This window comes from Montipora capricornis, chromosome 4 (assembly GCF_036669925.1).
Source record: "Montipora capricornis isolate CH-2021 chromosome 4, ASM3666992v2, whole genome shotgun sequence".
NCBI classification, from domain to species: domain Eukaryota; kingdom Metazoa; phylum Cnidaria; class Anthozoa; order Scleractinia; family Acroporidae; genus Montipora; species Montipora capricornis.
In genome coordinates this window covers 44,732,127-44,756,944 of record NC_090886.1, presented here as the reverse complement: position 1 = coordinate 44,756,944, position 24,818 = coordinate 44,732,127, and the positions used below count along the sequence as shown (strand labels likewise).

The 24,818-nt window shown below is 38.9% G+C and overlaps 1 protein-coding gene across 4 annotated transcripts; it reads right to left on the bottom strand.

The window, feature by feature from the left end:
* Window positions 1-713: 713 nt before the first annotated feature.
* On the bottom strand, window positions 714-24,818 carry LOC138047064 (probable serine/threonine-protein kinase kinX). Of its 4 annotated transcripts, none has more exons than XM_068893757.1 (15): window positions 24,647-24,818; window positions 23,994-24,206; window positions 18,040-18,075; window positions 17,016-17,271; window positions 15,434-15,639; window positions 13,851-14,602; window positions 12,794-12,851; window positions 5,917-6,054; window positions 5,182-5,281; window positions 4,725-4,767; window positions 4,521-4,596; window positions 3,144-3,215; window positions 2,817-2,908; window positions 2,615-2,705; window positions 714-1,180 (listed from the first exon to the last, which is right to left on the bottom strand). In XM_068893757.1, the coding sequence occupies exons 1-15, from the start codon at window positions 24,740-24,742 to the stop codon at window positions 1,142-1,144; spliced, it is 2,268 nt and encodes a 755-aa protein (XP_068749858.1). In that variant the 5' UTR covers window positions 24,743-24,818; the 3' UTR covers window positions 714-1,141. The 4 variants fall into 4 exon arrangements, with proteins under 4 accessions (XP_068749858.1, XP_068749859.1, XP_068749856.1 ...); XM_068893758.1 differs by having other exon boundaries at window positions 24,643-24,749; XM_068893755.1 differs by lacking the exons at window positions 23,994-24,206; window positions 24,647-24,818 and adding exons at window positions 19,080-20,077; window positions 20,577-20,796.

Here is a 24,818-nt window from a genome sequence, read left to right as displayed (position 1 = left end):
GTCTTATACTGAGCAACTTTTCATTCAACTTTTCTCTCTTCGATGATCACATGAGGTGCGACACAAGTTGCTGGGCATAATTTATGTTACACTGCAAAATGCTTAAAAAATTCATTGCAACCGTTGCGGAAAGTAAAACTCGACTCTACATGCATTTTCCGCAACGTTTTCTGCAAGTGGTCTTGCAACATTTTTGGCCCTTGCAAGGTACCGGTATGTTACATTGGGCAATGGAGTTTTGCAAGACAAGTTGCACGAAAGATTTCACCATGTAACCTCACATAGGGTTCTGAGAACTTTCGGGTGTCTAGTCGTAATTCCCTCTGTATCTTAGATTGGTGATGTTTTGAGTTGCTTTTTGTTATCTTGAAAACATAATCAAAGAACATCTTTTTAAAAGAAGTGGATGGCAGGTTCACAAGTTGCTTTTCGGCCCAAAAAGGTATCAGGACCTTCGAGAAACGGTGCCTTGGTTACGGTAAGGTCATGATTCTAAAGAGGGTCTCTATGTAATGCTTACAACAGTGTACCATGTAATGTGAAGCTGTATTGGACAACCCTCCGAGAATCAGCTCATGTTTTAGCCAACTTGAGGTGATGACCGTGATATGAATCCAGTCCACAAAATAATAGTGGGAGGTGATAGTGTGCTCATGCACCCCTATCCTGTCTTCGTTTCGGGTAACAAAATAATGAAGTACTTTAGTCATAAATAAAAGCATTAATTATTTATTGTTTCTCAATGTAAAAATTGTGATCTTTTGATATTCAATTTGAAAAGCATAATTTTAACATGTATAATTTAATTGGCCTTTATAGTACTTGTCTGTAATACAAAATCCAGTTCTTTGAACTTGTAAGTCTGTTGTAGAAAATTGTTATCAAGAAGAAATTGGCATTCTGACAGCTTTATCTACCAATGATAATAATTATAAATTATAGGTAAAGCTGTCAGCATGACAATAATATCATTGTCATTGACGTGAAAAATATGTATGTTCAAGATATTATAATTTAGTAATCCTGAATGGGTAGACCTTTTTGTAAACATCAATAAATTATTATTAAATTGCGATTTTTTTTTCTATACAATGAAAAGTCTAAAATTGAATGCTAACAAATTAGAATTAAATGAACTTGATTAGAGTACTTCTAAAATCTTCCTCACTGACGGATTAACCTGTTAAAAAAAGAAACAAAATCAACATTGATGATTAGTAACAGGAAAAGGAAAGGAACTTTATTTACGGTAAGTGCCTAGTCATTCTAGCGCTGGAGTACTAATTAATGACACTGTAAACTGAAATTAACAATTAACGCAAATCAAGTCAAATGTTGGTTTTTGAGGAGAGGGGAAACCTCTCAGTGCAGAGTAGAGAACCCACATATGACGCAGAGTCTGGGAATCGAACCAGGGCCACATTGGTGGGAGGCCAGTGCTCTCACCACTGAACCTCAATTTCAATTTACAAAATAATATGATCCTAAAAGACGAGACATCAAATGAAAGTAACTAGGAACAGTTCAACTTATTACCCTCAAAACACTACCCATAATTTTTGGTGTTCTAGGGGGAGACTCTTCGCCACAGGCAAACTCCTCAAAAACCTGTAACTACTGCAAGGTCATGGTTTTTGACTCTGGCAACCTTGGTGTGCTGAGTCAGCACAGGACAATACAATAAATAATTATTAATATTCATTCTTTCATTCATATTCCACAATCTTTTTTTTTTTTTTTGTGATTTATTTAACATAAAAGAAGTTTACATTGCACAAGATACATACACTGTATATATATGTATAAAAAAAGAAAAGAAAACAAATACAAATAATGATCTGACATGCACGAGAACTGAGTGATTAATCAAAGAGGGCAAATAAAGTAAATTAAATCATGTAAATTTCTCAAACTTGTATTTAAAATTAATCTTATTAACAAATTCAGATAAAATAATCGAGCTGTCTTTTAGCTTGTTTGAATAAATGTAATACATCATGTATAAAAAAGTATAGTTAAACTTTCTCACAGCCTCATGCCCAGCAAGGCATTGCTTAAACAAGCCAGACACTATTTCCTTAGGTTCTGGATTGAAACTGGTATTGTTTGTGGCATTAAACCACCCCACCACTTGACGAGTAAAAGACGAGGTAAATGACGAGGTAACCCACAATCTTGGTTCTTGATGTTTTTGGTAAATTGCTATTACATGCAATTAATTGTAAGTTGTAATAAAGTATCCAATAAAATTTGGAGGTGAACGTTTTATCTCGGACCACTAAGACAGAAAATTACAATATTTACCTTGGGTGCCATGAAACAAGTGTGTATACTAAAAAACAGACCTTAAAAGTGGCGTATAAGCAAGACTTCACCCACACACTTAATTATTCAACCTCCATAGTACCTAAGAGGTATGCTTGGAATGGAAGACTTGTCATTGTTTGCTATTTTAAAGGTCCCTTACTGTTTTGTTAGTTGACTTGGAAGTCACCATCACCTAGTAAATTTTGACGAAGACAAAATCCAACAGAACTGGATAATCTAGAGAGTACTGTAATACACTGTGACTAAACTTCTATAAATAACAAAAATTAATAATATGACGACTCACTGTGAACCCACTCAGCTTAGACTTAAGGCCACAAAAGTCTGCTTCTTCTATGACTTCCTTTGAGCTATATACACTGTTCTTTTCTGTTATCCTTAAAATATAAATCAGTCACAAATTATTATACTTTAATCAGGTACGCTACACCTCCGTCAACTTACATGAACATGCTACATGTACACCAAAAAATTTGTTGAAAACTCACTGTATCTCTGAAAAGAGAAATCTTTCTGAAAATGCTGCGATTGCTGAGAACTGGACCAGATTGAAAGTTGACTTTTCATTACCATCAACCATCTGTGGGGAAAAAAGTGGAAGCTCTTAAGGACTGGATAGAATCATGGGAGTGGGTGGGAAGTGGGGGAAGTGGGTGCATTGGGAAAGGGACATTCAGGACGCTGTTGACAGGACAATAACAGAAGCCATTTCCGCTGTGTGGTCGAAGACATAACGTCCAGTAGGATAAGCAGCTAGAGAGAGAAGTGTATTAATTTTGTGATAAGCTTTATCTTAATACTAACAGGAACTTTACCTCGATAAGTTTGTTTACTTGATCTGTAGTAATGCAATCTACATGAATTTCTCTTAAACCTCTATCCATTTCCTGTAAGTTAAATTCAGAATAATAAATTATACTAAAACTAAATACAATTGAATCCTAAAAAGGAATAATTAAATTACCAAGTATTCTGTCGCTGTGGGCACTTTAGAATTGGGCACACCATGTACCTAGAATTACTGCGCCTTTCAATAACATGCGGACTCTTAAATTCAAAGGCCAACCGACAAATGCGTTTTTTGCTACCGTCCATCAAATGTTCGGCGGCTCCTCCCGGCTTTGATTACTGCGCGCTCGACAGTAGTCGGAATTTAAGCTGAGAGGAGCCGCCAAACATTTGATTGACGGTAGCGAAAAAGGCATTTGTCAGTTGACCTTTGAATTTAAGAGTCTGCATGTTATTGAAAGGTGCAGTAAATCAAACATTGGTTTTTGAGGAGAGGGGACCTGATTCACACCAACTAAACACATTTAATTAAACCAGGTTTAACAAAATAAAAAATGAGCAACGGAAGGCTGAAAGACTCAGTTTTACATAGGGTTCATTTAAGTTCTAATGTGTGTCTTCATTGTGTTAAATTTGGAGTCTACATTATGTCACTTAGTAACTTGTATCAAGAAAACAATTTTAAACCATGTTTGACTAAACAGCTTTTAAACATGTTTAAGCTTTGGTGTGAATGCGGTATTAGTGAGAGTAGAAAACTGACAAACTCAACCGACACGTGACAACAAGTCTGGGCATTGAACCCGGGCCACACTGATGGGAAGCGAGTGCTCTCACTACTGTACCAGCCCTGACCCCTGACCTCCGTCCCCCATAATGATGATCAAAACTAAGTGGTTTAAATGAAGCTAGGATGGTTATAACAAACAAGGTTCCACACAGGACTGTAGCTAAGAATAAATTCATCTGGTTGAAGGTTCTAGTGTCAGGCGGTTCCCAGTGCGCAACACCTGGCGCGCACAACAGCACTCAAACCCTAACCCTAACGCTAGTTCATTTCCTGTTTTGATAAATTCTTGACTAGTGATAATTCCGTAGACAGGCAGATATTCAACTTTTTTGTTAACACGTCAAATGACTTTCAAACTTTGTAGAGAATAATTTGCGATTGTTGCTGTCACTTTGATTGACAGGCAAAATTCAGCTGGCGATCACCCCTTTCTCAAGCGGCCATTTTAAAAGGCAGCCAAGGCTTAGGGACATCCCTGTCACCGAGTTTGAAATTTTTATTGGTAATGATAAAAGACGAAAAATGGTGAAAATCAGTTGTTGATGAAGTTGATCCTTCAAAGTACTATAAGTGCTACACTGACTATTAAGAATTAATAAATCATTAACCCCACCTTAACTGTTATAACATTATCTCTGTCCTTGTCAACCTTCTGAAATATGTGCTTGTAAAGGGCTTTCCTTCTTGTGCTATGAACAGTAAACAAACAAATAAATTATACCGTAACAGTAAATTCATTATGTGACCAAGGTAATTACAAGTTAAGTTAGACCAGATCTAAAAATGATTGTATAATAATGAAATCAATATCACCAACCTGATAATGCAGTACTTTGTTAAATATTGCATGGGTGTCATAGCTTAACAAGAGAAAAGGCATAGTATTAAACAACTGAAAAGAATAAATAATATTTATGTTTTGAGGCATGCCCCCAAGGGAGATTTTTTGTCCTTGGTAACATTATTTTCAGGGACCATTGATTGTAAGTGGTTTGACTTGTCTCTGCTTTGACCGATTTCAAACAAGAACTGTACTTCAGACTTCGCATTTTTGTCAAAGACCAGATGTGTCTAAGTTTTTCATTATTTATAGAATAGGCAGTTTACCTGTGCCATGTGGACCACTGCTAGATCTACTCCTGACCAGCTTAATAAGAGACGAAGTATCATTAATTTACATCTTAGACATGTCAATTACTGCAACAAAAGACAGACTAAACTATGTAGATGAAGGCTTAATGGATGGTCATAATGCATCATTAGTGGATATGTACCTTCAAGCAACTTAACATCCATAGGAAGTTCAAAGCGACTTGTTTGTTTTGAGAGGGCTAATCTTCCCTGAAGCCATGGCTTCATGCTTTCTCTCCTTCGCTGCAAAAAGGAAATGTTAAAATCTTAACAATGTGTGCCATGTGTACTAACAATGCTTAGGGGTTTTCAATGAAATTGGTTCAAATGATGATAATTTAACAAGGTTGACCACCAGGACTTTAGTGTGTTCTTGACTGGCCAGTGGTCAGTCTCACTAGTGCAGGCTTATAAGGAAATTATGTGAACTAAGCTTCTATTTAACCCTTTCACTCCCAATAGTGCCACTTATAGATTTTACTCTGTCTAACGCCAGACGATTTTACTCGTCAATGGGGAACCCCACGGGGCTGAAAGGGTTAACAACAGCTAGATTCACTCAAAAACTATGTCCCCATTAACCCTTTCACTCCCAATAGTGCCATGCACTTATAGATTTTACTCTGTCTAACGCCAGACGATTTTACTCATCAATGGGGAACCCAAGGGCTGAAAGGGTTAAGTACATGAAAGATATCTTGTTTGATAGTATTTATATCTAATGATATTTTCTTGAAACTTCAGATTCTTACAATTTACCCACCAAACTTAACAGACGTCTCACGGAGGGTTGTGATTTTTGTTTCAAAGCATAATGATCTTATAATAGTAAATTATACTGCCCGAATACAAGTAAAAATTACGCTTTTTCTTACAACCTTGTGTTCTCCTAGGACAGTAGCCATAACTTCAGTACTCTCTGCCGATGGTTTGAATGGTGGCATTGTTGTGGAAGACAGTGACTTTTTTACATGGCGCACCTCTCGTTTTTGTTCCACGTGATAATCAAGTAAATCCTGTAAGCAAAAACAATAAGGGTACATAAATTTTAAAAAAGGCCGGCCTGTAAACATAATCTGAGTGATATCAATGTGACTCTCTTTTCATTTCTCCAAATTCAAGAAACAAAATGGTGCTCCACTTAACAGGAATGAAGGCAACAGAATGAAACACAAATTTGAACCTAAAGTGCTACAGTAACTATGTCCAAAAAATCAACATTTTTATTTTTCTTTGGATTTCCAAACTATGTTAACCCTTTGATGTCCAAACCGCCCAGACTTAGTATTTTACTCTGTCTAATGCCAGACAATTTTACTCGTCAATGGGGAACCCCTAGGAGTCAATGGGTTAATCACTCACTGAAAAACTATGTCACCATTAACCCTTTGACGTCCAAACCAGCTGAAACCGGCCAGACTTAGTATTTTACTCTGTCTAATGCCAGACAATTTTACTCGTCAATGGGGAACCCCTGGGAGTCAATGGGTTAATCACTCACTGAAAAACTATGTCACCATTAACCCTTTGACGTCCAAACCAGCTGAAACCGGCCAGACTTAGTATTTTACTCTGTCTAATGCCAGACAATTTTACTCGTCAATGGGGAACCCCTGGGAGTCAATGGGTTAACTAAACATTAAAGAAATCCAAGTTTTACACCTTGCCTTCAAAAAGACACCTGTTTATTTTAACTATTTAATTGTCCACCATAAGTAGCTTTAAAATTGATCAAGCAGAAAATGATGTCAAAGAATTAATAGTTTAAGAATGCAATGCGTGTGTATGTGGCTGAACAACATACACGCAGCACGGGAGTTTCTGGCTTTCAGACTTTTCAAACTCAACACATGTTTTGAATTATTGTTATAAACTGTGTTTACAAGCTGAAATTTTAAGCTAGTGAGTAAATGACATCACTCAGTTCCCTAGATCCAACACTCTGGGGTCTAATAGGTCAGTTTGGAATGTGAGTAACAGTGGATTGTGAAATCCAAAATTTACACTCAAAGTAAACAGCCTTTGGATAAAAATTCTGCAAGTCAAATGTTAACAATCACACTTTCAAAGTGATTTTTTTATCATAGAGCACTTTAATTTTGTCCTGAATTATCATACAAGTCATGTTTATGAAATGAAGCAGTTCTTTGACCCGGGTTAAGGTTGTCCAGCAGCCTTGGGTGGACAAAATAGCAATTAAAAAATTATTATAACGAATGCGAACGTTATAAAGTTTATTGTTTCTGTATGTGTGTTGTTTTCAAAGGTTTCTTGTGAATGAGATCTGGGACAGTTTTTTGTGGTCTTAGATGGTATTGTACTTTAAAAAAGCATGGCTTACCTGGGTTGCCATGAAAGGTGCAAGGTCAATAGGATATCCTTGATTTTTCATGGCTATTAATGGCACTGTTAAGCTAATATATTCGTCAACCACAATAATAAAAATTACTAATGAAGGTTATACATACATGCAGCCCTTGAGTGCACAAACACTTGAGAGTTGAGAATAAATACGTATCTCCGCACATTAAGACATTGCACCTGCAGTTCCAAATGAAATCCGAATGTATCCATCTTCTCACGGAAACTTAATTACAGTTTGCACATGTTCTAAAATTCGTCATGCCACATATTCTCATGATCATCTCTCGATCTGAAACTCACTTCATAATTTTCACTAAAATTATAATTATTTTCTATGTTTGAAAATTACTCTTTATTTTAAACTGATCCAAGCAGTACATGTATGCAGGACTTGTCAAAATTAATGACACATTCAAAAGATACAACAACATTTAAATTTTCATCCCTTACTCAAACACAGCAGTAAAACATTTAAAACAATGAATCATCTAATTTATTTTTGGTATAAAGGTTGCTGTGTTAATTCATACTATGTTTTCCTTATGCTTTGATCAAGAAAGTGAACACAGTGATAAATTTAATACCATAACAACATTTGATAAGCTTCTTGAACAAAAGTTATTTACTTCTTGGGCATTAATGAAAAATCATTTCTACTCTGGGAAATGTGACTGATGTTATTATAATATTATTGAAAAGATGCATTAATTGTCGAGCTCCTTTATCACGTTACCATTATTGAGGAGAAACAGATCTTCACCAAGTATTTACATCTTGAGCTTGTGTCAAAAAATAATGACATTCAAGACGGTGATCCTTTTTAGTGTGAATTGGAGCAATGCATAAGCTTATCATTGACAACGATGCACACAGTTCAGTTTCCAGACCGACATAAACAAGAAATATAATGCTAACAAGAAGTCATTAAATATTCTCTTAAAAGTATGTGCAGGTGGTTGGGTAATAATGTTTTTCCCTTAGTCATTTGGAAGAAGTAATTTGATCATAATAATAATTATGGAATTTTTTATTATAATTATGTATAACAAGAATAATTATCATTTCAGTTATGCGTAACAATGACCTGTGCAGAGCCAAAAAAAGAAATAAATAAAGCACACTGAATAACTTTGAGATTTTAACAATTCCTGATGAAAATTTAAAAAAAGTCCATTTATGTTTTTTCAAAATTTGACAAATTTGCTAAGTGGCAGCACCTGAAATGACTTCATTATTTATAATCCTCTTGCAAATACAGTATACACTGTTTTTAAAATGCGATTACTACAATGGTTCAAGGCAGAAATAATAAACTTTACCAAAGCCTGCTAGAAAACTTAATGAAAGGCATATGCCACAGGGATTATTAAATTTTTATGTTATGACAATACAAAAATACTCTATCATAACATCTTCCTTGCATATATTATTTATCTGTTACATATTAAAGACTTCAGTCTATTTCTAGGCATAAAATTATCAGTACTTAAAATTAAGTTCATAAAACACATGAAAATGCACATTTTTTGTAATAAAACTAGTTTGTACAAAATGTAGACACGATTTAATTGTGATAATTGTCTCTTCATAGACTCCTGAAAAATTCAGGCAGCTTCAGCAGGATTTGAAGCCATGATCTTGCTTAAATTATCTAGTTAAGTGCAAGGATCTCTTCTACATTTCATCTATAACCTGCACTTCAAGTATATACATTTCTTTCATTGAAAACTAGTTTCTACAGAGCAGGTTAAATTATAGAAACTTAAATTTCCCCTCACTTCTTGTTGCCGAGACACAATTTCTCTCAAAGCAAGTCAAGCATTAGTAGCACTTTTCAAGCACCAACAATTTGCAACATCACTGCTATAACATAAAACACTGAGTTCACTTTTGGGCTGTGTCAAGTTATTTTAAGTTTTAATAATAATTATTATTAGTCATTCTATGAAAGAACTTGATTTTTTCTGAAAAATGTGACAAGAGCAAACACTAAACCTAATGGACTTAGTCTAACTACATGTTTCTGACTGTGAGGAGGTGGTATTCAAATTCTGCAGGTGTAAACACTGCTTATCCTCAGCCCCAGACTTGACACTTACAAAATAGAGATTTGAAGTGTTTTCTGGAGGATAAGGGTGGTCCGAATGACTGCAGAGGCTATTCCTCCAACACATCCGGAAAAAACCTCCAACTGACCAGACACACCACCCAAACAACCTTTGCCAGAGGAGAGTAGATGGCGATTTTCTCATCCCCTTTAATCAGCATGTTCCTATTCCAAGGCACCACGAAATCGACAAAAATTAATGTCCACTCCTAAGCCACTTGACCCACCACTGTGACAGTAATGTCTGGATGATTACGTTCCATCTTCTGTGTTGCCTTGATGCTCCTAATTCCCACCAGATCTCCACATTCCCATCCTCTGACACCCTCACCTCATCTGGAACCTCCTTACACAACACTTCACAAAATACATGTTGTTCTGACAAAGCCCCCAGTACACACTCAACCCCATCTCATCATACCTCCTCCAATATTCCCTATGCACCAAACCACCACATACCCACCACATGCCCAACCAACGAGTTCCACATCTTTGCCACAAGTCATACTCCACACTTTGGATCTACATCCTCCTTCTCAATAGCAGCTGTGCTCTGTCTTAAATACCCAGCTCTAAGCCAATGCCAATGACACAACCTCTCATCAGCCACTTCACTGACATCCCTCATAGACGTCCCATGCAACCTCTTCTCCCAAAAAATATCCTTCCTTGCTTCCTTGACCTGCCCCTTGTACTCGTTCTTTGTTTCTCCCACTGGCAATGCCCCTCCAACAACCCTCAACAACGCTCAACATCCACTTATCATTCACCTTGACTCATCCAAACAAACCAAGTCCCTCTTCCTTCACACTGATCAATCCCCTCCGATCTTGCCATGATCCTTCCTCTCAGGTACAACCTCACCACACTTCCTTTCTTGTGGAACCAAACATTGTCAACCTTTTTCTCACCCCCAGTTCCTCAAATATTCCTGCTTGACTTTCTCCTTCTACATAATATCCACACCCTCCAACACACCCAAGTAATCAACCTCACCCATCACCTGACCATCCAGCAAGACAATTCCTTCAACACCAATGCAGCACACTTGTCCAGCCCAAACTCCACCCGTATGTCCTGTGAAAAAACCCGGATAACACTGATCAAACTCTCCATCCTCTCTTCAGACCTTCCATACTGCTTCAAATGGTTGATCAAACTCCAATACATCCCACGCTTGTACCCAATGTTCTCCCTTTTCAACAACGTAGTAAGAGGATCATCACAAGAACAAACTACAGTGCAATCAAGGAGTCCCCCCTCCCCCTGGAATATTCCACTTTGCCCAACACTTCCTCTTATATTTTGACCTCAACACAGTTTTGCAATTGCTCATACTACCATACAACAAACTCTGCATGTTGTGAGCCACCTTAACAGTTTCCAACATTTCAATAATCCATCAATGCAGCACCATATCATAGACCTTCCGATTATCTATCCACCCCATTGTGAAACACCATTTCTTCACCAGAGCCTACCTTAACACTGCCAATATATATGTCTATCAACAAATCTTCATTCCTAACCTGCGACCTCTTATTACTCTGCTCATCCAGAAACAACCTGCTACCTTGAAAATGTTCCTACAGCTTTTCTGCTAAGATCCCAGTGAGTAGCTTTCACATGGACAGATAGTATGCAACTGGTCTGTAGTTGCTATAGCCACAGTTACCTTGGCACAATCCTTCTGAGTCAACAATGTCCTCCCCTTTACCATCCACTCCGTTACCTCCCCACTGTCCAAACAATACTGCAAACTCTCTGAAATCAACCCATGTGAAGACTTAAACCACCTGGACCCCGAGCCTTCCAATTCACCATCTTCCGAATTCGATTTTCCACGTCCTCAACACCAATCTTCACTTCTTCTTGCTTCTCCACATTGCCCATCCTGTACCTCACCTCGTCCAACCAACAAGCATCCTTGTTATGCCTCTTCTCTCAAGGAAAGGAATGGAAAGGAAAGGAAAGGAAAGGAAAGAACTTTATTTAAGTGTCTAGTCGTTCTGGGGCTGGTGCACTAATTGACGACACTGTAAATTGAAATTAACAATTATGGCAAATCAAGTCAAATATTGGTTTTTGAGGAGAGGGGATTAAAAGCAGAGCACCCGAAGAAAAACCTCTCGGTGCAGAGCAGAGAACCAACAAACTCAACCCACATATGACGCCGAATGTGGGAATCGAACCCAGGCCACACCAGTTGGTGGGAGGCTAGTGCTCTCACTGCGCCATCCCCGCAACCCACTGACCAAATTCCACTCCAGAACCTCATTGCCTCCCCAGCATTTGGTGCTTGGGTCAGCCCTGAGTTCACCTTGCCCCCAAAATCCCTTGCACAGACCCTGGTTTAATTCTTGAACAAAGTGTTGTGTATAGTCTTCGCACAGTTGTCTTCAAACCACCAAATTTTTGTGATCCCAGACTGGATATTCCTCTTCAATAACAAACTCATTGCAACTGTTCCCATCTCAACAACCGGATACGTCCTATTCAACCGATCACTGTCCTTCCAAGAACAGTCCCCTTCCTCATCTCCTCGATCCTTGCCAAATCCTGCTACCATTCGACGGTGCTCTTCTCAATCCTTCCTTGCCACCTGGGTTTCTTCTTAAGTTTCCAGTCGTTCACCTCTCTATTCACTTTACTCCCATCCTAAGCCTTCAAACCAGGAACCTCAATCCACTCCTCACTACCAAAGACTGCTCTCACCTTCTAAAGAACCTCCTTCTCATTGCTCACTACTCTAGGACCATTATCATCAAGACAAGTAATAATTTTTATAGTAATCAACTTTTTCATAACCACTTTGACATCTCCACTGATGCTACCCTTCTTCCCCTTTCTATCCTGTCCTCCAGCCAAAATAAAATTGGACAATTTGGCAAAAAAAGACCTGAATTACTGGATACTCAGTGAAGTGCATTTGTAGTCCTGAGATTGTCCATATTTCCTTTGACTTTCTCTGAACATGTCAATTGTCTCAGAAGCACAAAACATACAACTCCTTCACATCGATTTGGATTTCTGTGTGATTCCTTTCATTTACAACACAAATAATTTATCAAAAAAAAATTGATCATGATTATTTAGACAACCAAGGTGAGCAAAACTAACTAACTTGCAGGACGGTGTTTACAAACTCACTGGTAGACATTGGCAAACTGATCGACCCAAGATAAAACAACTGTAAACCCTAGGAGAAGTAGGCTCACCACACCACATTATATTTATTATCATGGTGATCATAATAATCATCATCATCATTTGTGACATCTTACCTTTGGATTATACATCCTGTAAGCTCCAGGTGCCCTGACATATTCTGGCTTGGGTAGACTATAAAATCAAATCAAATGACTGTCAATTTCACACTCATTCCTTTACAATGTCAATACAGGGTCAACCTTTAGCTGCCTCTCATTATTATTATCATTATTGTTAACTTCAAAGTTCAGACTTGAAGCTTTCAAGTTGGCAGTAATACCATACTCAAATGTAATTGAATCCCACTCAAGCAATCTTATGTGAAGAAATGGTGCCATATCCTAGGGGTGATGAATGGTAAAATCTGAGACTCGTCAAAGACCCTTGTTTGTGAATCCGAGACAGAGACCAAAACATGAATACTTCACACCAAAATGTGGGAGGCGTGGTAGCCTCATGGTTAGAGTGTTTGACTCTGGATCAAGTGGTCCAGGTTCGGGTCCTGGCCGGGGACATTGTGTTTTGTTTTTAGGTAAGACACTTTACTGTAAAGGTGCCTCTCTCCACCCAGGTGTATAAATGGGTACCGGCAAAATGCTGGGGGTAACCCTGTGATGGACTAGCATCCCATCCAAGGGGGAGTAGAAATACTCCTAGTCACTTCATGCTAAGGAAACCGGAGAGAAGCGTCGGCCTCATGGGCCTTCTGGCTCATCAGCAGAGACTTTCACACCAAAACGAAATACAATATAAAAGAGACTTCGAGACTCTTTGCAAAGAGATTTCAAGATCGGATGAAAAGTGCCAAGATTCTGGAGGTACCATTAAATTTTGCCACCTCTTTTCCTGGGATAAGAGTCTTTGTCAAAGATACATTGTAAAATAAGTGAAAAATAACTGAGAAAAATTAATGAGGGGTGGTATAGCATACTGATAAACTGAGCAATAACATGCATGATCACAATCAATACAAAAGAGTCCAACATGACAGATATTTTGTTTAGCCTTGTATTGATTCATACTACTTTGAGTGAATGTGCAGACTCCTTGCATCGGATTAAAAAATCTGTTTCCCTCTACATCAATAGATGGCAAAATATGAATAGAGTACATTGAGTCATCAACACTCACACAGTGGGTTCCACTTTTGGAGGTTCCTCTTCTCTTTCCTCTTCATGTTGCACTTTGGTGTTAGGTTCCTCTTCTTTGTTGAACTCTGGATTCTTACCAGTTTCATCATTCACTGCTTTCACTGGCGGTTTTCTGACCTTTGCCAGGTCGCCTGGCAGCTCTCGTTCTACAATGAATGTAGCTTTCTTCTGTGGTACTGGCACACTTACTTTCTCTTCTGGCTTTGCTAAAGTAGGCTTTAGAATTGAGACTGGCCTTACTGGTTGCTCCTTCTTTTCTTTTTTGGACTGTGGTTTGTAGCTTGTCAAAATAAAAGAATCTGCAAACTTCACTTGATTAACTTGTGGCTTGACTTCTTCACATTTGCTTTGGTTATTAACAGAAACTTCCTTTGGCAATTCTTCTTCAACTTCTGTCACAGGTACCACAGGATCCCTGATTTCATGGTCCAACTCTGGCACAATATCCTCTTCTAAAGGCCTCTGGTCACTCAACTCCACATCTTCCAAAGGCCCCTCAACATTCTGCTCCACAGTGTTTTCTGAAAAATCCCTATCACCCAGTGGTTCCTCGTTCGCTAGCCTGACCTCCTCCTGAGTTGCCCACTGTGGAATTTTGGGAACAAGAGCTGGCAATTCATTTTTCTGTCCATCAGATGAAAACAGGGCCTCAGATTCTTGTTTCACATCCTCAGGGTGTGACGCACTACCACTTGCTGACTGCTCCACTTTAGTTATGATAACTTCAATTCCCTGTATAAGAACAACAGTCATGGACATGATTTTGTATCTTCAGTGACCTCGCAAAAAAAGGCAATCAACCACTGATTACGACCTACAGTCTGTGACAAAATTCGTTGGAACAGTACACAACTATTATACAGATCTGAAGCTTTCACAGCTTAGTCTCCCCTCACAATGTTGTTTTAATGCGAGTTTCTGAGCCCATTTGCCATTAAAACAACATTGTGGGAGGGAAAGGCATTGTAAAGTGTTTACACAGTTTAATGTCCAAGATTGTAGGTTTTTCTCACTTTGCTCACTTTTACTCCTAAAAATCTGAATCGCGAGTTTTCAAATAAATACCTACAAAAAGCTGACTCCCTGTAGCTGTGGACAGAGCTCAGTGTCCTTGAACGGATGAAAAATGAGATGGACTTCACTTCCTGTCCTTGGACCCCCTCCCTCCCCCCTCCCCTAAAAAAAATGCATTAAACCCTACATCAATCCAAAAGGAAGATTTCAATAACATTCCGGCCACAACACTATGGTGTCCAACAAATGTGACCATGAATGCCGATCACTTGGATACTGTCCTGTTAATGGGCTTGTCAAGCTTGTGGTAGGGAGTCATTTATACACCTGGGTGGAGAGATGCACCGTGAGAGTAAAGTGTCTTGCCCAAGAACACAACACAATGTCCCCAGCCAGGAGCACACTGACCATGAGGCCGCTGCGCCTTCCACATCTTCATAAAGCGTTGCTGCTTAAATCCTTACTTCCAATAACTCAAACCTTTTTCAGTAATATTTCTCTTGAAGGTTCAAGTTATCAGGAGTCAACTGTACTTTAAAAACACTGTACCTGGCCAACAACAGTAAGTTCTGAGGTTTGGTCTTCATGTTCACACTCCTCTTGGACCTTCTCAGGGGTGGCATCGGCAGATGCATGATCATTGACATTAATGCACTCCTCATCTTTGCCATCTGCATGTTTTACACTCCCATAGACATCAGCAAGATCTTTCACTGTGCTTGCATCCATATCCAATTCTGATTGCAAATCTTCACCTGTAGATTGTTATATTTGACATGATGTTAATTAGAAATAATGTATGTGTGTTTAAATGTTTTTGAACCAGTTCAATTTTAATGTTTCTTTGTCTAGTAATCATTACCATAATCTGAAACAAAGGAAAATCAAAATTGAACTGATTTAAACAAATTTTAGAGCCAGAAAAAAAATTACACCATGAGGCTAGTGTCAGCGAGCTGCATACTGGCTGTGCATGGAGTGCACCTGCCCTGAGCAGTGTGTACCTATGCTAAGCTCCTACAAGGTTAGGCCAGCAAGGGGAAGCGGATGGGCCAGCATTTCTCACCCAAGCTACAATGTACATGTAGGGCAACGCTGGCATCACTTTAGTGTGAGACTGAAGGGTTGGCGCCATTCCTATGGTTCTGGAACAGAATCCTACCATACTGAGGCAACTAAAAAAATTGTTTAGAAGAAAAACAGATGCCCCACCCAGGATGGTGCAAATGCAGCATGCTGGTAGAAGCCTCAGACAGGATTCTTCTGAGAGTGCTACCCCCTTACCAAGATCACTAAATCATTAAGAAAAAGTTCAATGTCATTTAAATGCATAATAAAATAAACGTCAAGAACATAAGTCAGTGGCAAAGCCTGGCCAGTAAACATCAAACAAGGATCCTTAACAAGATCACTAAAGGGTTAAAGGTCCACCTTAAACCTGCAGGCTTTCAGCCCATTTGTTTTGTGAAGGAAATTTGCATAGGTCAATAGAGTGATCAAATTGGATGAATTTCAGCTTTGACAGGATTTTCAAAGATAAAAATAGGTCCACCCCATGAAGAGGTAAATGACACTTCAGTGCACAATGAATTACATGTCAATAACACAGACATCTGGTTAATGGCAATACCTGGCGCGAAAAAGTTGATTAATGCAAATAAGTTGATGTTTCTTTGACATCTTTGACATCTTTTCAAAAAAAGGTTTCCAGCTGTTTGGAATCAGTTCATCGTTCAAGTCTTTTTGGGGGGTCACATACACGTAAGTAGGTAAGCCCTGTTTAATTAAATGTGCCACCCCAAGCTGTACACTACATGTGTGCATGTTTATATTCAATTAAAGGACAGTGGCCAAACATTGTCTTACTGGACAAAGCTCTGTAGAGGATGATCGGATAGGAAGTGGCGGGAAAGAGTGGAAGTGTTATCTTTGAACAGGATGGCGAACCATAAGGTGCTGGCCTGCCGCCTAGATCATATGTGATATACCGGTACTTGATTCCCGATAAAGACTGACGGTTGGCTGAACGTTGATTAGAGTAAGATTAATTCCAGTATTTGATTTACTATTATACAGTAGATCTGTAGTTCTTTTTCATATTTTAGTTTTAATTAGTAACTGATAGATTTACCTTCAAGTTGAAGTGTGTCACATTCATCTCTGTCAGACATTGATGACGCAGAGGGTGTGGCAGGTATTATAAACTGCTCCTGATACAGAACAATCTCTTCATCATCATCATCATCATCATCTCCTTCCAACAGAACCTCAGGATAATTATCACTCAACATCTCATTGCCAACAGATGTTCGTACTTCTTCCCCTTTTATCCAAAAACCAGCTGGCTTCACAAAATGAAGGTATTTGGGAACATCTCCTCTGTGGAACTAAATTTGAATATGTTTTTTTTATTACTAAATAATAAAATTACCTGTTATTGATACTTTTTATACCACATTCTGAGAAGGCACGGTTTAGTGCCTCAGTGATCAGAGCCTCGCCACTAACTCATGTGTCCCAGATAAAAATTAATTACCAGACTGAGTAATCTTTATGTGGGTTTCAGTTACTTTTAATTTCCTCAGAGCTTTTTTTCAGGATATGCAAGGTTTTCCCTCATATCATGAGCAGCATCCATTGATTTTATTTCATTCAGAGCTGCTCTATACAATAATATGGGACATGAATAAGCAAATGATTTAACAAAAGGAATTTCCATGTGTCACTCAATACTTATTCACAAACTCAGTGGGAGTTTAAAAAGACCCTCATACCATTTGCAAAAATACAGTATATATTTTAGCCCACAGCTTTCAGGTCTGCTCATCATTCTCATCATTTTACTGCAAATGCATGGTAGAGACCAGGTTCAACAGTTTGAAAATTTTGAAATTAATGCTCTATCATATTCATAATCATATATAAATTGTAAAGACTGTTTAATTGCTCCAAATAGATTTTAAAGAACAGGTATGTTGACAAAGAATTTTCAGGGATCAAGCCAGGATGATTTGCCAGTTGATCTCCATGTACTGTCGAAAGCTTTGATGGGTTTTCCCCCAAGATTCTCCACTTATTTGGAACATTGTACTTATGCAAAATTCTTTTATTAATATGAATAATATAATAAAATAATAGTATGCAACACAACTTACCACTGCAGGTCTGGGTACAGGCCAAAACTGTTGCCTCTATGAAAGGAAAAATATTTTTTTTATACTACATGATTCTACTACTTAAAATGCTGATAGTTATTTAATACATTATTTACTATCATGATTGTTACTATTGAACATGCTATGTATTAGACAATTGGAAAGGGCACTGAGTCTGTTCGACTTTCAGATTACCATTGCCATCTGTCATTGCCTGAGGGTATTATACTTTGCCTAGAGTCAAGACATGTTATTTTTGTCAATGCCAATAATAATTATTGATGTTGACAAAACTATTATTCATTTGATGGTTAATAATTTTGATGAAAATCATGAAGGCAGGCAGCCTTGTTTCATGAGGCATTCATTTTCTTAAATAATATATTATGTATAAATAATTAACAACTATTCACCGAAATGGAGGTGGCTGTTGGTGGATATTTACTGAGCTGTGAAACTGTGAAATTGTTTTTTTAATGTACTAGTTGTTTGACTCCTTGTCAAGTTATGAAAAGATCACGTACATTTTTCAACTGCTGTATTTCACCCCTTCATAATGCTTTAAAGTGCTGGAAATGGCGTTTTTGATGGAAAAATCAGAAGCAATTTGGGAGGGGGGGGGGGGGGGGCATGACCCCAGAACCCCCTTAAGAGCTCACGCCAGTGGTACTCACCTTCCACACTGATGGCATTGAAAGTTACTAAGGTGCATGTACAACCCCCCTTTCAGGACTTCCTAGATCTGCCCCTGATATCCTATTATTGTGCTAGTGCCAATAGCTACAAAGAATTTCATGCCCTATTAAGCTCAACATCAATATTTCACAGGATACTGTCGTACAGTTTCACAGAATGCTCCAGGATTCCTTAAAAAAGCTAAAGTACTTTGCACCTTAAAATAAGTAATCAACTAACTGGAGTTATAAGAGAGCAGGCAGCAGGCTTTATGAATAACCCCATGGAAGAAAAAAACCCCTTTTGTCCAATTAGTTTTATCATGAGGACTAATCTCTTGCACATGCAGGATTACTGGGACCTACCGAACTGCAAACTGAATTGGGCCTGGGTTGATAAGCTGAACAGCAATGTCTTAATCCATTATGTGACAGGACATTTTGAACAACATCTGGCATGCAGTTAAGGGGACGAGTAAAAGCTTTCAATCTTTGAATATCTGAACTATGTTCAGGAACTGAGCAGACGACCTCAATAGAGCTAAAATCATATGGGAGTGGTGCTGACTTGCACCGTTCTTTGTGGCGTCTGTCCACTTCTTCACGCGACAAGAGTGAATGTTGGCTCTTTGCAGAGCTAGTTCTGTTTTGCCATGCCCGCTTTGGAGCAGTTCTTCCAGCCGAAATGGCAGATGCTTTGCCACTTTTTCCAGTTTTACGACTTTCAGGTAGTTGGTAATGGTAATTCGATGGCCTTGCTGGAGCAGATTTGCATCTTGTTATATGAGAAGTAAGAAACAACGCTGTTGGTGAAGAGCCAGCGGAAGCGTTAGTCTTTTGCATTGATCGTGAACTAATTGAACTTCTACCACTCTTAGATGACAATGGACGAGATGTTGCTGGAGTTGGGGAAGGATTCCTTACAGATTTGTGGCTCTGGATCAAGCTTCTCACAAAACTGTTTCTATCATTATCACCAATACTTGGAGCAGCACTTTTAATACGCCGTCGTGGCTTTCCTTGTGGACCTCCAGGGACAGCAGCCAAGTGATAGAAATCATGCAAAGAATATGGATCAAAAGAATCCTTTGCAGCAGCTCTTCTCTACCCCTTGGTTGTCCACAGTATATGCTGATCATAAGCCATGACTAATTAACACAGCATCAATAACCAACACAGATTCTTTTACAAGATTTACATTTAATGTCTCAGTTGGAATCACAATGCCCGACTGGAATGGGAAATGATGCAGTCAGCAAAAGCAAGTATCAGTACTGTCCAGGTAGTTTTCGCTATATGCACATCTGTCCTCATGTTTTAAGACCAGGTTGCCTTCATTGCAATGCCAGGTTTTCTCCTTAAAACTATTTCAAAAGAAAACGACACGCAATACTTAATTTCATGTTATTTTTAGGCTAAAGTGCATAACAATCGCTATATCAAATTCGTCTTAGAAAATAAACAAAGGCAGAATTGAAATTAAATCGAGGGCATATATATGGCTCGTTGTCCAACTGTTATTACTAAGGTTTGGAACGTTAATTTAAATTGTGATGGGTGTTCCGTAGAGGAAAAAATAACAAACTTAGAAAAACAAGAGAGTGTAGCTAAGAATCCTGTTTGACTGCAGGACACCTAGACGATTTTGTGTTACCTGATTTTCTCTTGATAAGCCATCACAGAGCCAAAATATAAACATAGCGTTAAAGCTAAATGAACGTCCATGCTCCATTCATCACTCTTTATGGAAACTACCTGTATATCTTTGCATTTACAAAGGGCCATAATAACAAACTAAGCTAATGAAACGTTTTCTTTCGTTCAAGTTCTCATAAACCAACAAAAACACTTAACGAGGCATACCGCAAATTATAAAGTCGGCTGGTCGCATGTGAACTAACCATCGATGGAATATGAGAAATTGCTTCCTTTTTCACCCCATGCAGTCGATGGCCATCTCCTCCGGCCCACGAATTAGCACATTTGATCGCTTGTCCCGCTGTTTGCCATTAACTATAACCCTCATAGCAAGAATAAACACTTTCTTTTCACGTTGTTTGACGTTTCCAGTCATAAAGAGTGCACTAAACCAATCACAAACGATATTAGAACAGAGCATCTCTTTTCCGTTGTCATGACAACGAAGCGTATACATTAGTTACTTCTTGGGAGTCAGACCGAGACGCTCGGGCCACGCCGGAAATAATGTCAAACAAAAGTACTCCTTCTCCACCGAACATAAACATCAGGACGCTTGTTCGAACAAACTATACCCTGCCTGAACAATGGACACTTGTCAAGGACTGGCACATGGAAAAGAGAAGTCCGTTTGAAGACTGGAGGTCTCTGACAAACTCGCAAATTGCTCATATGTATCAACAGATGAAGGCGTCCATCGAACAATATCCAAATGCTTTGCTGCATTAAAGATTGTGAAAATCATGATGGTAAAGATGAACTTAAAAACTGCTGTGAACTGGACGCGCGTTTTTTATTCTTCTTCCCTGTTACGGCAGAGTTTGTTTATATGCAGTTATTAATCATTTATTTCATTTGGTGTTGTCTGGAATTCTGATATCTTCTGCGGCTGGATACATCAACTGCGGATCTGGACATGATTTAAGAGACAACGATTTTTTTTCCTAGGGATAAAAATGAGTTATAATGACTCTAGACATGAAAGTGCTTTTAACTTAGAGTTTTGAGTCAACCGGAAATGGTGTACTGTTTGTAATCCCACTTTGTGTTCCTGTCTGACACAGAAATGGGTTTATCAACTGATCTTGAGTTGATGATGATGTGGTAAATTCAGTTAACCAGCCATCTGATGAAGGGCTGACGCTCGAAACGTCCTTCGAATTTCTTTAGGATGGTCAAATTTACCAGTTCTGTCAACTTTGATTGTGTTTCACTTCCCCAACGACGCAGCACGACAGTTTCTTCATCCATTTTGTGTTTTAATTGTCTGTATGACAGAGATAAGAAACAATAGAAAACTTCGACGGCAAAGAACGCATTGCAACCTGCCTAAAACGGCAGCCTGACAAAACGCGACAGTCTTTGCACTCTAGTTTTGCCAGTTTAAGCACTTCGACTCGTTCAACTTCAACTGTTGTTGGTTCTCATTTGGTCTCATTGATCAACGCAGTCCATTTTTAAGAGTCTTTCCTTGTCGCGTCTACTCATGCTGAAAAACGTCCCAAGACGGGGCCTACGGTTTGCAGTCCTTATCTGAAATGACTCTGTTGAAAGTCATTTTCGAAACTTTTATTAGACAACAAAGGGGAAGTCATTTTTTCCCTATGTTCTTAAAATACTAAGCTTCTTCTCTGAAAAAGAATATCGGCACTGTCATTGTAGACTTTAAGCAAGCGGGTTCATTTGGGCCAGGCCTTTGGGCCAGGCCATTTAATACGAACTTCTCGAAACTGCGGAAATGAATGGATTCCTTGCCAAGCTGAGACGCAACTGATGTCCACAAGCAAAAAGAAGGGGGAGAAAACTGAAAAACCAAATACCCCCGTTGACCAACCGTCTAGACTGTAGGAATAGGTCAGAGGGAGGGGACGAGAATTTTTAAGTCGGTTTACGGATTTCGCATTGAAAATATGAGTGTCCTTATTTATCTTCACATTTTCAGCATTTTCGATTTTCGGGCAACACAAAAGCGTTATTTCCTTTTGCGACTGAAAGAAAAGGACCTAAGGAAACGACCTAAGGTAACGAATTTCCAGTCACTCTTGCTCGTTTGGACGATTTACGATTTTCCAGTTTTGGAAGAGTTTTTCTGACATTTCAAAGTTTCTTCAGAAGTGTTATGCCTCCTTCGGTTCTGTTAATCTGTAAGAAAAGTTTGCTAAACCAAGCTACCTCCTCAATTTTTCCCCTCCATTTAATGAAAGAGTTAACCGGTGCAATACAAAATAATGAAATGACAAGTGGATGCGGGCAAAATGGTTGTGGTAGTAGGTGATCGACGTATAAAGGAGCGAACTTGATCTGGTAAATGGCAAATTTGTTGTCAAAGTGGAAGAACAAATTTGGTAAAGGTACTGGGCGAAACGAATGTCATGGTGGGCGAAGTGCTTTATATTAAATCGAAAATAGTTGTAGACGTCATTTCAAAATAAGCATGCAATCTGCTTTTTGTTTCAAGCTCCTTTAGTCAAGTTCTATTTACTTTATTATGTCCCCGACCGAACGACCCACCTTGAGATGGTAAGCGATGAGAAAAACACTATTGGGACGGCCTATTCGATTCAATAACTACCGCTTTCAACAGGTAATTTTAAAATGAGCGACCTTCTTCCCTCCCCTCCCCCCCCCCCCCTTAAAAAGCCAAATACGCTAAGAATTTGCACCTAGCAAACGTCTTCTCAGTTCCTTGCTGTTTACAAAGAAACTTACTGGAACTAATTATGCTCAATCACAACTGCAAAGAACGGCGTTAAAATTAACACAGAATTGTTACGCTTTTACTGTTTCAGGCAATTTTCACCCACCCTGGATGCCAGAGGATTTTTCTCTCTTAGAGCTACGCCCTGAGAGAGAAAAACCTCTGGCAGCCAGGGTAATTTTCACCTCGCCCACCATCTATTTCGCCAACCAGTGCGGTCAATCTAATCTAGCCACTTCCCTTGTAAAACAATTTTCATCTTTTTCGATGGCGAAGGTACAACTTTCACTTTATTCAATGCAAGAAATAGCCAATGCAATACTAATGGACGAGGTGGTAAGTGAAGTGGCTGTCTTTAATATATGGTGACAAATTGCAGCCGGATCAATTGCTTGGTGAAGTGGGCGACATGAACAATGGTAGCAGGCGATCCGGATATGGTGGACGAAGTTGATGTGGTAAGTGAGCAAAACAGTTATGGTAGCGGGCGAAGTGGAAGTGGTAATGTGCGACATGGATATGGTAGTGGGCAAAGCGGGTATTGTAGTGAATGAAGCAGATATTGTAGTGGGAGTAGCCTGCGATCGCAAACGTATTTCCGGCGGAGAGAAACGACCGCCGGAAATACGTCTGCGTCCGCAGGCTATAGTGGGAAAAGTAGACGTCGAAGTTCGCAAAATGGATATTGTAGTGGGCGAAAAAGATGTGATAGTGGGCGAAACGAAACTTGCACAGAGACTCCTCTACAGCTGACTAAGGTCATTGACAGAATCAATTATTCAACCACATCGAAAACCCTAGGGTATGTTAATTATAATGGAAAGATCAGATGTTTTGTTGAAGACGGAAGCAATACATAAGAAAATCACCGAAATGTTCCTTACCTTGGCCGCAATGTCCCTTGCTTTCCTGGATCTCAATCCAAACCGACCCTTGTTGTCTTCATACTTCATGGCATCGAGCTCATCTGTGCATTTGTCGCAATGCGACCAAGGGGCTAAATGAGATTGGCTCTTTCTTTGAAAATAGACGTGATTAAGATGGTACGAAAACCAGAACCTGTACTGCTCCCAAGCCCGTTGAGAATCCATGTTTCTCTGCCGAATAAGAAAACTCCATGCGAGTGATAAATTGGTCGGATGGAGGAGAACAATATTTGTACTCAGCTTAACTCGAAATTACAAAAAAACTAGCCTTAATGCATTCAGGAGTTTAGAGACGAATTCACCCTGGAACTTCACAGCGTTAAATTTGTTGCAGATGGTTGACACAAAATGTAATTTTAAAAAAATTCGCAATTATAGAAGCAATTTCGAACGAACTCGTTCCGGGCGAGATACACTGCTTACAAAGGTCAAAAACTGGATATCAAAAACGACCTACGATAAAACAGGAAAAGTCATTTCAAATTTAAGAAGCTAAGGAAACTGTGTTTTAGGAATCGCTACTATGCTTCACTAACTACACTGCAACTGAAATAACGATTGGTTGAAGAAACTCAATGGGATACCGTAGGTTTAAATAATACATTACCTACATTAGACGTTAATTTTGAATTTTCTTTCAAAGAAGAAAAGTGTCCAAAAATTGAGAAACGGCGATTTAATGTTCCTCGCCCTCGGGCAACTTTCATAGGGGAAACACTACTTTTGCAAATAAACGGGAAACCACCTTTCACGACTTCAATTTAAGATGCAAAGGGAAGCCTT

Excerpts from the sequence above, each read along its gene's own strand:
- LOC138047064 (XM_068893755.1), bottom strand. The coding sequence starts at position 19,556 with ATGCAAAAGACTAACGCTTCCGCTGGCTCTTCACCAACAGCGTTGTTT. Across the intron at positions 17,272-18,039 it reads CTGTACCCAGACCTGCAGTG|TTCCACAGAGGAGATGTTCC; the intron begins GTAAGTTGTGTT and ends ATTCAAATTTAG. Across the intron at positions 2,909-3,143 it reads AAGTAAACAAACTTATCGAG|ATGGTTGATGGTAATGAAAA; the intron begins GTAAAGTTCCTG and ends TTTTCCCCACAG.